General features: G+C 32.2%; 1 protein-coding gene across 2 annotated transcripts; it reads left to right on the top strand.

The window, feature by feature from the left end:
• The first annotated feature begins 1,989 nt into the window (after positions 1-1,989).
• LOC144546338 (uncharacterized) lies at positions 1,990-3,465 on the top strand. Of its 2 annotated transcripts, XM_078294883.1 has the most exons (3): positions 1,990-2,649; positions 2,775-2,846; positions 2,960-3,465. In XM_078294883.1, exons 1-3 carry the CDS (start codon positions 2,088-2,090, stop codon positions 3,346-3,348), a joined length of 1,023 nt encoding a protein of 340 aa, XP_078151009.1. In that variant the 5' UTR covers positions 1,990-2,087; the 3' UTR covers positions 3,349-3,465. The 2 variants fall into 2 exon arrangements, with proteins under 2 accessions (XP_078151009.1, XP_078151010.1); XM_078294884.1 differs by lacking the exon at positions 2,775-2,846.
• Positions 3,466-12,285: the final 8,820 nt, after the last annotated feature.

The following is a 12,285-nucleotide window of genomic DNA, read 5'->3' as shown; positions in this document are numbered from 1 at the left end:
TACGGTGCTACGGCTCAATATTCGAGTTTTCAAAATTCAAACGTTAGATCCGAATCGTTCATCTTGTTCTCCATCTTAATATGTGTTTGGAGGCCAAATTTTACATTTTTGAAATTTTTTTTTACTATTTTTTTTAGATAGGTAGAAAATGACCTGTCCCATGATTTCTTGTTTGTTTTTTTTGTTGTTGTTTGCTTTCGGACGGGAATGAATTTCCGTCCCAACTTTTAAGTTAAAATGACCCGTCTTGTGGAACGGCATAAAACAACCAGTTTTATGTAGATATCGAATTTTTGTCAAAATCATCCCGTTTTTCGATATTTTTTTAATTTATTTTCGATTAATAAAAAAATCGGCTAGATGAAAACCTTAGGGACAAAATTTGGAAAAGAAAACTCCCATTAATTGAAAGCTGCTCTGATAGTTTGATATAAATTTAACTGCTAAGTGAACGCAAGAGAAATGCATGAATTTATATAAATTGTATGTCTGCCTAACTTCACAAAATTGTTTTGACATATATATGTACTAAACATAGATGAATAGTTTCTTTTCATTTATGGAATGATATTATATATTAATATCCTCCCATATTTCTACTACAGTTAGAATTATTAAAACAAAAAAACAAAAAAAAACAAAAAAGGAAAAAAAAAAGAAATTTTAGTGTCCATCCAACTTTTGTGTTACTTATTTTGGAAATAAAAAAAACTAAAATTACATATATAAATTTAGTGTACATCAAATTTGAATCAATTTAAAAAGAGGAGGGTTCAAATGCCTCCATGTTTTTGTGCCTCCATCTCTCTCCATCATTTTCAAAGTTCAAACAGTCGATCCGAACCGCTTAATCTAACCTCCATACTAAAATATGTTTGGAGACCAAATTTTATATTTTTAGGAATTTTTTTACTATTTTTTTAGATAGGTACAAAATCAGTAAATCTAAACCATCTAAAAACAGTGTTTTTGTACCTATCTAAAAAAATAGTAAAAAAATTCCTAAAAATATAAAATTTGGTCTCCAAACATATTTTAGTATGGAGGTTAGGTTGAGCGGTTCGGATCAACTGTTTGAACTTTGAAAATAATAGAGAAAGATGGAGGCATGACGGAGGCACAAAAACATGGAGGCATTTGAACCATCCTCATTTAAAAATAAGCATTAATAATCTCCACAAATAAGTTGATTTTGCTTCATATTATTTTTGCATGCAACATCTCTTAAAAAAAATTGGGAATTACAGTAAAAGTAGGGGTGTCAACAGGTACGATAAGAACCGAATGAAAGTATTTTCATACCCGTACCTGTTATAAATTGTCCTTATCCATACCCTACCCTTACCCGTTATGAATTACCTTATCCGTACCTTACCCTTACCCTTTATGGTTGTCGGATAACGAAAAGATAGCGGGTAAATAACGGATAATTCTAATGTAATAATTATTTTTATTGTTTCTTAAATAAAACATTAAAATGCATTCATTTCACACGTGTTTTAAAATCTAAAGGGATATGCTAAAAATTAGTTACGTATTTTAATGGTAAATTAAGTGTAACACAATTATCTAAAGTAGTTGGAATATAGATATTTATTTCTCATTAATAAATATAATATATAATTTTTTATTTTATAATTATCTGACGGGTAACGGGTACATAATATGCTTTTACCCATATCCTTACCCTTACCTGTTTAGATAACGAAAAAAAAAATCTTTACCCATATTCGTATCCGATAAGTTCATAAAATGCTTTTTTTACTCATAGGTGTCTTATCAAATACGTCACGGATCAGGTAAACGGGTAAAAGGGTGCCATTGACACCCCTAAGTAAAAGACAGTAAATGCTGGCGCCAGATTAGGATTAGGAGAAAAGATGCGTGTGGAGGTGGCATTTCGTCTAAAAAAAGAGTGCCAAATTTAGCACAAATAGAGATCTGATTAGAACTAAATTTATGCTTGATCCAAATTTACCAAACCTATTTCTCAACCAACGCCTTTTTTGTCTGCTCTCCTCCTTTTTCTCCTCCGTAATTTATTCCTATATAGTATTAAATTGATATTTATTTATATTTTTATAATTATGCCATCCACCCCCTCCTCCTCCTCTACCTTCTCTCATACTTTCTCTCACAACCTTGTCACCTCGCCATCTCCCTCTTCTCCGTCAATCGACATTCCCTCCCGAGATGCAAGTTCAATCATAAATGTGAATGTTAATGCGGTCACTACACATGATCTTCCCCTCTCGGCTCCTACCACACCTATTTCGTCTGCGTGTGCTGCGTGCAAGTATCAGAGACGCAAATGTGGACCACAGTGCATGCTAGCGCCGTACTTTCCGCCAGAGCGGCAAAGTGATTTCCAAAATGCGCACAAGCTCTTTGGCGTAAGCAATATTGTCAAGAAGTTGCGCCAGTTGTCAGCACCTGATCGACAGAAAGCCGTCAACACAATGGTATACGAGGCGAACACGCGCGCTGAAAACCCGTCTGGTGGCTGCTACGCGTTCATCAAATATTACGAGGAATCTATCAGGCATTTGGAGAGAGAGCTCGCTTACACCCAGTGCCAAATCAATGATATTCGAGCTAACCAATGCAATATTGAAACCAATCAGCACGATATCGATCAACCATATCCTGGTCCGTATAAAATTAATTAAAGATTTTTTCTCAAAAAAAAAAATTAATTAAAGATTCATTTTCTTTAATTTCTTGATATTATTTTTACAATTTTCATAGTTGTAACCTCTTTGGTTCTAATTTAGGAATGCTCAAGTTCAACCGCATGCATGCAACAACCCCACAACTTGAATTCCATGCCAAAAGGACCACAATTAGTATACCATTTTATATAATGCCGTTATATATATTGATGGTTCACATCTTTGTATATGCACAACATATATATTTATATAATCTTAGTTTATTTGTTGGTGAATAATGAGTACAGATCAGAGTCAGTCGAGCTTCGTATCGTTGGATGACATAAACCCGAGTCAGAATAAGTTGCAAAATGAAACGCAGGAGCAACGGTTACAAAATTACTTTTATTTCAATGGCAATCAAACAAACAGGAAGAATAACAACAATGGTGACATAGGAGGCCATGATATCATGGCATACAATTATGTGAATAATAATAATTATAATGCGACCGAGCAGCAGGAGCAGGATCAGGATGAATTACGACCGTTTATGGATATCTTACCGATTTGTTCTGACAATGAGGAGGAAGAAGAAGAGCTGGTTTGCAAGAGCAGTGTTGATTTGCCATCTCTTAATTCACAGCTTGACACATCCACACAGTGCTGTTTAGGGTTAGGGTTCTCTGATTTTTGATTCAATTTCACATTATTTTATTTTCAATGTTTATATGTATATATAATAAGGTGGTGATACTAATTACTAACATGACAAACATGCTTGTAAGAGGATTACAATCCACACACACACACGCACACAATAATCTCCCTCTTTTTTTGTTTTGTTTTTGTTTTTGTGTTTGTTTTATTTTAATTTTCTGTGTCATTCGCTATTATTTCTTTTGGTGCATGTATTTTTAAAAGTTTCATGATCACTGCATTGCTCACTTGTTGTTTATTGTATTTTCTTTTTGTTAATTCATTTATTTATGTTATTCATTTTATTCATTGTACTAATCTTTCTTTAGCTTTCTTCATAAAGATACTGTTTTTCAGTGCCATAGCTAGAGATGGACAGAACAATTCAACAATAAATACGGAATTTTAAATAAATCTTCTCATTGTACCATCCATATCTCTCTGGAGAAAATCGTGGTGGTCAGATTGACATGAGACTTTTGTTAAATAAGATCGACGATTTCTGTCACGCTCATTTGGATTATATTGAGATATAGATGGCCTTAGAGTAGGATCAGAGGGACCTCATGTGATTCTTGTAAAGATGAATCAATTAGAGGTTTAGATGGATTCTTAAAGTATTTGTTCATTTTTGATATTCTAATAGACACATTTAAAGAAGAAATGGTCAATCACAGGATAATTGGTACCTAACTCAACAACTAATACCTTAACAATTTAATTAGGGTTGAGCTCTAAACAAAAATTCTAAAATTAAACTTGTTATATAAATATCTTTAGCCCCAAATAAACCCATAAAGGCAAGTTTAGGCCTACAAATTTCATCCCTAAGAATCCCAAGAGTTTTTTTTCCTCTAAAATCGGCCTACAAATCCTAGCATTCGCCTGAGCTTTTTTTGTTTTGTTTTCCGGATCACTCTCTCTCTTCTTTTTTCTTCTCACGAATTTTTTTTTTTTTTTTCGGATGCGACGGTGTGTAGATCCGACTGTCGGAGGCGGCGGTGAGTAGATCTAATCGTCGAAGTGCAATGGTGAGTGTCGGAGCATGACGTCGAAGTGTAATGGTGAGTAGATCCGTCCTTCAAAGTATGACGGCTATCGGACGCAAGTGGATCCGGTTGTGGAGAGAGCCGAAGAATCAGTTATTATGGTGTTTAAGAGTATAAATAAGTAGAATTAGATGATGAGAGTAGTTTAGATGAATTAATGAGAATAATGGAGTTTAGATCTAGTAATTAAGATCATTTGATTCGTTGTAAATACATTTTTTTTTATCAATGAAATTGTTAGTTAGCATTTAAAGTCACTAATCTTTTAAAAAAAGAATCACTTTTTTTTTTTCCGAATCACACTCTACACACTAAAACGGGTTCAAGTCGATGGGTACAGATAAGAAATTAGAGATAGACAAACTTTATTAATCGATATAAAAGTACTTAATTTTTAATTTCTATGGATAGGCAGTTGCCTACCCTTTCTCTGAATTGGCTCATCCTCTTTTGTTTCCTATTAGCATGAATTTTGCAATTTGAGTGCTACTAAAGATTGTCCATTTAAGATGAATTTGTTATTGAATTAGTGGCATTGAGAAGTACTTGGTAAATCTCATGCACAATGGAGACATCAAAACATCTCTTCTTTCTTTCAATGTGCAAATGCTATGGCGGTGTTGTGGTTGTTATGGAGACAATGTAATGAAGTTATCTTTCGAGGAAAAAGTTACTACCTTGGTTAGTTACCAACCGAGATGCGGAAGTCGCAAAGTTGTGGCAACAAGAACATGATTGCAACAGGACACTACAATAAAGTAGACACTTTTTGCGAGGAAAAAAGTGCATTTATGACGGTCATCCGTCACAAAAAGAAAAAACTGAACAATGAAAGTAGTTCGTCGCAAAAAGTCACTTTTTTATCCTCGCAAAAAGTGTCTCATTCTTGTTGTAGGAGTTGATCAGGATACAAGGCTTGCAAATTCAAGGAACAAAATTGATATTATAATAAAAGTTCTGTAATAACAATTAGGAACTGATGTTGTAAGCAATTTTATCAATATAGGTTTGATAGTCACTATCAAGTTTTCAAAAAGAACAATTAGAAACTGTCTATTGGAGATGATTGTTTTTTCATAAATTTTTCTATTTAAGAGTCCCAGTACATCTCAGTATTTTTTAGATGTTATTTCTAAAAAAATAAATCTACGTCTCTTCAAAGAGAAATGAGGACTCATGCCACTGTATTAAGTCCATGGTTTTACTCGTTTTTATCAATTTTAAGTTCACTCTTTTTTGAGACGGAGTCATATATGAAGATTTCATTCATTGTTTGAATTTGAATTCGGTCTGTTCATTAAATATTTGCACAAATCTCAAAACTCCCTGTAAATAGCTCAGATAGGTTCCGATTCAGATCAAACAGTCCGATTCTAATCTCGTCGATTACGTTACTTTAGAGGATATGTACTACTTGTGCCGGTTGTGGGATCCCCCTTTTACAAATCGACTAGGAATAATATTTGCAAATAATACAAAAAATTGGTGACAATTTACAAATAGCATTTGCAAATAACATTTTGCTGAAGTTTCAATAGAAGCCTACAGCCCAAAGCCCAAAGCCCAAAGCCCAAAGAAGCCCGCAGACAAGAGGGAGATGAAGATCAGATATTAAGTTACAATTTTCAAGTTAAAGCAAAAGCAAATCCTTCTAAAAGTACTCAAAATATCTTAGTTTATGGTCTATGGACTATGAATAAAACTTGGCATCTGAGCCCAAGCCCAAAACTTGGCATCTTAGTTTGTAATTTACTCTTTTTCAAATCATAATTATTTCTTTGTTTTCTCCCGAGGTTAGTAGAAAAATGAAATCAGACATGCATTAAACTGAAATGAATATTTTGGTTCATCTCTCTTTAGAAACTTTTTAAGTTCTCTTAGAATTTTTTTTTTTTTTTTTTTGTAATTTTATTAACAATGAAACCAAATTAATAGACAGATTCAGACTTTCAAGTTACGAGGGTCAAATACATATTTATGATCAATTATATAACATTTTTATATTGAATATGAAAGTTAATTTTACAGTATTCATAGTATTTTATTTTAAAATAAAAAACAAAATCATGTATATGCAAAAAAAATTTGAAAATAAATGAGGGTTTGTTGACCCCATTCACTCCATGTAAATTCGCTTCTGTTTGCTCCTTAACAAATGTAGATATATGGATACATCAAGAAGAATTCATATCACCCAAGGTAACAATTTTTTTTTTTTTTTTTTTTGTTTAGATCTGAATCGTTCGATTAGAATCCACAGAGATATTAAAGAGGCCCCGTACATTTCAACTTGAGCTGAATTAGTCTAGATTTTGATCGGACAGTTCGGATCTAAACAGAAGTTTATTGTTACATCATAGGATATAGATTCTATGAGCAACCTATATTTAAAGGTTTCATTGAAAGTAACAAAATTTGGGATTGAATCGTCTGCCCTCATGGGGGCAGGAATTTCCTGCCCCCAGAGTCACTGTTGGTGGATCCTCTAAACCCTAAACCCTAAATTCTAAACTCTAAATCCTAAATCCGGCCCCACCCGGCCCCACCCCACAGTGACTGAGGGGGCAGGATTTTCCTACACCCCGGGGGGCAGGTGATCTGCTTCCACAAAATTTGCCAGTAACATCAGTATTTTTTTTTTTTTTGAGATCAAGCCCGTAAGCGTCTGCATTACTAAGAAAGTTTACAACAATATATATAGAGTTTACATTATACATTTATACAACAGATTGTGCATAAAATGATTAAGATACACATTTATACATCAGAGCACAATCTGAAAAAACTGAAAACAGCTTACCAGAAAGCACGAAACTGAAAAATTGATGACAGTTTACCAGAAAACCCAATCTGAAAAACTAGAAACAATTTACCAGAAAGCCTAAAAACTGAAAACAGTGTATCAGAAAACCTAAAACCTGAAACAGTATACAAGAAAACCTCAAAGCTGAAACAGTATACCAGAAAACATGACACATCTTTGAAGCTAAGAGCAGATGTAAGATGTTTGCTTGGTCAGTATTTGGCATGTGTTATCAGAACATTATATAAGATAAATTCTTTAGACTTTACAATTTGATGGTTTTTTGGGGCATATGCAGAAAATGTAATAGTCTCTCAACTCTTAAAGTTATTAAATTCTGTATCGATATATATTTTTTCTCCTCTTTTCTTTGTTTTTCTTTATATCCCTTTGCTTGTTTATTTTATTTTTTGATAGTATTTCACTATTTATAAAACAATGCGGATTAATTCTTTGCTGGAAGTGCTTATGAGATCAGATCCAGTGCAATATCTGACTATGGAGAATGAGATTTGAGTCATCCGTTTTTAATCTAGCACGACTCTCAAAGCGGGCCCTCCTATATTTCATATAAACACCGAATTTATTTTGGCCATGTTGTGAGCAGAGGTGGATCTTAATGCAACCTATTTAGTCACCCCTATGTTTAAAACTTTAAATTATATATATTAAAATTTAATTAAATTTTATATAGTTCAGTCTCTCTTATAAAATATCAAATACTAGTGGCAATTCCACATTGTGTTTGTGGAGATTAGAGTTCAAATTCCACCTACCATACATTACTTTTTATTTATATTATATATTTTGGTCTCCTCCTATTTAAATTTTCTAGTTTCGCTCCTGATTGTGAGTATTGTAAACAGTCATTGGAGTCATGTGATATTAATAGAGGTGAAAGTGGATACAGATCAGATAGTGGCTAAACCATATTCCTATATTTTTTTTTTGTATCGGATATAAAACGGATACAAATACAAATCAAATTGGATATTTATTAAAAAAAATGTCAAAGTTCATAATATTTATCTAATTACGAGGTGAATAACATAATTTTTTTTTCATAATATATATATTAAACTATAAGGTATATATTTACTATTCAAATATAAATAATTAAAAATTTAAAACTATATCGATATCTATATCCGCAGGGATATTCGAATATCAATTATCCGTATCTAATTTGCGAAAACATATCAAATACGGATCCGATGCTATCTTTCTATGTTGGATTGGGTTAATTTGGTTTTGGAGTTGGGTCATATGAACCATATGAGATGGACCCATAAATATATATATGTATAATCTGTTGTAAATAATGGTATGTGCTTATTGGACGGATAGGGTACCGCTAAATGATTAATTAAAAATAATCAGGAATAATCGGTCATAACTAAAAATAATCGGCTAATTAGTTGAAAAAAATAACTAATCAATTAATTAATCAGCCTAAACGGCTGTTTTTTTTTTTACAACAATGGCATAAATATGCATGTAATCTCCCCAACCTACAAAAGTACAAATAAACACATGTATACCCACAAAAATCGGGCCATATTTATATAGTTGTAATGGGCGTATGTACTATTGTTATGGGTAACCATTAGTTAGTAATTAATATCACATGCACATATTCAATTTATACGCCCCACCCGGTCGATGCTTTTTGATTTAACACTGTTAGGAGGTCACTGTACTAGTGTCAAGTTGATCACATTACATTTAAATTGTGTCACTATTCACGGTACCTTCACAGATATTTCTGTTGGTAATATTGATGTATTCAAAAATAACTATTTTTGTTGGTGTATCCTCGTACCGTCGCAGATAATCACATATTTTATATAATTTCAGAAGGAAATAAATTCACCAAATGTTAGGAAGATTATAATTAATCAAAATTTGTTTAGATGATAGAAATCAAAATCAATATCATCAAGTTATTTTTTAATTTAGATGATAGAAATCAATTTTTTTATAATTTTAAATATTATCTCTAAATTAAATGTATGTAGATCAAAGATTAGTTATCAAATTACCAAGTACATACCAATACCATTATATTTTTCATTCTTTTCCATTTTTATGAAACTATTGATCATGTCACGTAATTAACTAGTAAAAATTATTTTTTAGGAGAAAAATAGAGGTCAGGCCTCCAAGTTTTTGGTTAGATAATTTTTCTTTTTCATGAAATTATTAGTGTCACGTAACTTGTAAAGAATGCATGCATGCATGCTCTCATTCAACCCAGTCACCGCACTAAAATATTTATACCAACTTACAACGAAATGGCTAGCTGATATGATATATATTTAACTTGCTAACTAGCATGCATGCATGTTCTCATTTGGATTAATCGCTATCTGCACTAAATTGTTTATACCAACCTTCGTAAGTTGGTATGAGGTATTAAATTCAGATCATAGGAGAGAGAAAATGAGCGAATGATTGGGTGCAAAACATGGCCTGGGTACATAAATTATTGCCTTAATATATTTTAATTAGACTTGTTTCTAAGTCATTTGTATGTTACTCTACAAATTCAGGCAACAAAAATCTATATATGATATTAGAGTGATGAGGCTATGATAATATATGCAAATTACACATTGCCGCTGTGAATTCATATCTCTGTTTTTTAAATTCCAAATAGTCAATTTGAATCGTTCAACATAATCTTCATATAAAAATATATCTACATTCATATGAAAATGTACTTGCAAATTGAATTTTATATTTATTTTATAATTTTTTACTATTTTTTAAATAGGTAGAAAATTATTGTGTGATTTCTACGTACCTAGCTATCTAAAAGAATGTTTAAAATTTTTAGAAAAATGTAAAATCAGATTTGCAAGTACATTTTCATATAGAAATCATCTTTGATAGTTTAAATTTAAAAAATAAATTTATAAATTTATAACATGAGTTGATCCGATCCGTAATGTACATATTACCATAGCTTCAGTACTCATGACATTAATTGTTTTGGGGTCATGCATGCCTAGATCTAAAAAATAAAAGATTTAGTTCGGACAATGATTTCCTTTGTTTGACATTTCTCATAAATAATTGTTTTGAAGCAAATTATAAAAATTGTCCCTTGTGGTATTATTAGCTTTCTATTAGGTTTTACAGTTTTAAATTTAGCATTTTATAGTACTAAAATTTCTTGATTCTGATATCTTTAACATCCATTACAAATATATATATATATCTAGAGGAGGGATCGGATGACACCCTTTTTTGGTGACATCGAATGACATCGTGCATTTTCAAAGTTCTCAAAGTTCAAACAGTCGATCCAAACTGCTCAACTTGATGGATATGCTAAAATGTGCTTGCAGATCAAATTTTACATTTTTCTGAATTTTTTTTACTATTTATTAAGTATTTAACAAAATCGCTATATTCAGACCGTTGAATTTTTGTACCCATCTTAATAAATAGTAGAATAATTCAGAAAAATGTAAAATTTGATCTGCAAGCACATTTTAACATATCCATCAAGTTGAACGGTTTGGATTGACTATTTGGACTTTGAAAATGCACGGTGTCATCCGATGTCACCAAAAAAGGGTGTCATCCGATCCCTCCTCATATATCTATATATATATATATATATATATATATATATATATATATAGGGTCTGTCTAAATTGCTGCTGGCAGCATTTCAGCAGAGGTGCTGCCGGGGCTATATTTAGCCGTGTGATGTCCAAACAACAAATCCTAACCGTTAGATGTTTAATCTATATTATAACCTACTTGGAGACCAAATTTTACATTTTTTGGAATTTTTTTACTATATATTAAGCTGGTTTGAAAACTGCTGATTTCAGTAAATTTCTGCAGCATTGAAATCAGCGGTTTTCAAACCAGCTTAATATATAGTAAAAAAATTTCAAAAAATGTAAAATTTGGTCTCCAAGTAGATTATAACATAGATTAAACATCTAACGGTTTAGATTTGTCATTTGAACAACAAAAAATAGAAAAAACAGTGGCAGCACCGCCGGCAGAAATGCTGCCGGCAGCAAATTAGCCACAGCCATATATATATATATATAGAGAGAGTGGCTAATGTGCTTCCATAAGCACTTGGGCCGAAGTGCTGCCACCCGATTTTTGATTTTTCAAAATCCAAAAAGTCGATCCGAACCGTTCATCTTGTTCTCCATATTAATATCTGCTTGGAGACCAAATTTTACATTTTTTGGAATTTTTTTGCTATTTATTAAGCCACTTTGAAAATTGCTGATCCAACGGTGAACCCCTGATTTTACTGTTTGGCAAGCCACCGTTGGATCAGCGATTTTCAAAGTGGCTTAATAAATAGCAAAAAAATTCCAAAAAATGTAAAATTTGGTCTCCAAGCAGATATTAATATGGAGAAGAAGATGAACGGTTCGGATCGACTTTTTGGATTTTGAAAAATCGAAAATCGGGTGGCAGCACTTCGGCCCAAGTGCTTATGGAAGCACATTAGCCACTCTCTCTCTCTCTCTCTCTCTATATATATATATATATATAGGGTCTGGCTAATTTGCTGCCGGCAGCATTTTAGCCGGAGGTGCTGCCACCATATTTTTTATTTTCTGATGTCCAAACAACAAATCCAAACTATTAGATGTTTAATCTATATTATAATCTACTTGGAGACCAAATTTTACATTTTTTGGAATTTTTTTACTATTTATTAAGCTGGTTTGAAAACCGCTGATTTCAGTAAATTTCTGCAGCATTAAAATCAGCGGTTTTCAAACCAGCTTAATAAATAGTAAAAAAATTCCAAAAAATGTAAAATTTGGTCTCCAAGTAGATTATAATATAGATTAAACATCTAACGGTTTGGATTTGTTGTTTGGACATCAGAAAATAAAAAAAGCCCCGGCAGCACCTCCGGCTGAAATGCTCCCGGCAGCAATTTAGCCACAACCTATATATATATATATATATATATAGTACGGCTAACGCGCTTCCTCTAGCATATGGGCCGAAATGCTTCCGGTGGAAATTTGAAATTTCAAAATCCAAAAAGTCGATCTGAACCGTTCATCTTCTTCTCCATATTAAT

The sequence above is a fragment of the Carex rostrata genome, chromosome 29 (assembly GCF_964058835.1).
Source record: "Carex rostrata chromosome 29, lpCarRost1.2, whole genome shotgun sequence".
Lineage (NCBI taxonomy): Eukaryota > Viridiplantae > Streptophyta > Magnoliopsida > Poales > Cyperaceae > Carex > Carex rostrata.
Note: the sequence above shows the minus strand (reverse complement) of the source record. Positions and strands in the feature narration are given on the sequence as shown.

What these genes read in the sequence shown, in the direction of transcription:
- LOC144546338 (XM_078294883.1), top strand. Translation starts at nt 2,088, where the DNA reads ATGCCATCCACCCCCTCCTCCTCCTCTACCTTCTCTCATACTTTCTCT. An exon ending in TATCGATCAACCATATCCTG is followed by an intron (nt 2,650 to 2,774) that starts GTCCGTATAAAA and finishes GTTCTAATTTAG; the next exon opens with GAATGCTCAAGTTCAACCGC. An exon ending in TGCCAAAAGGACCACAATTA is followed by an intron (nt 2,847 to 2,959) that starts GTATACCATTTT and finishes TAATGAGTACAG; the next exon opens with ATCAGAGTCAGTCGAGCTTC.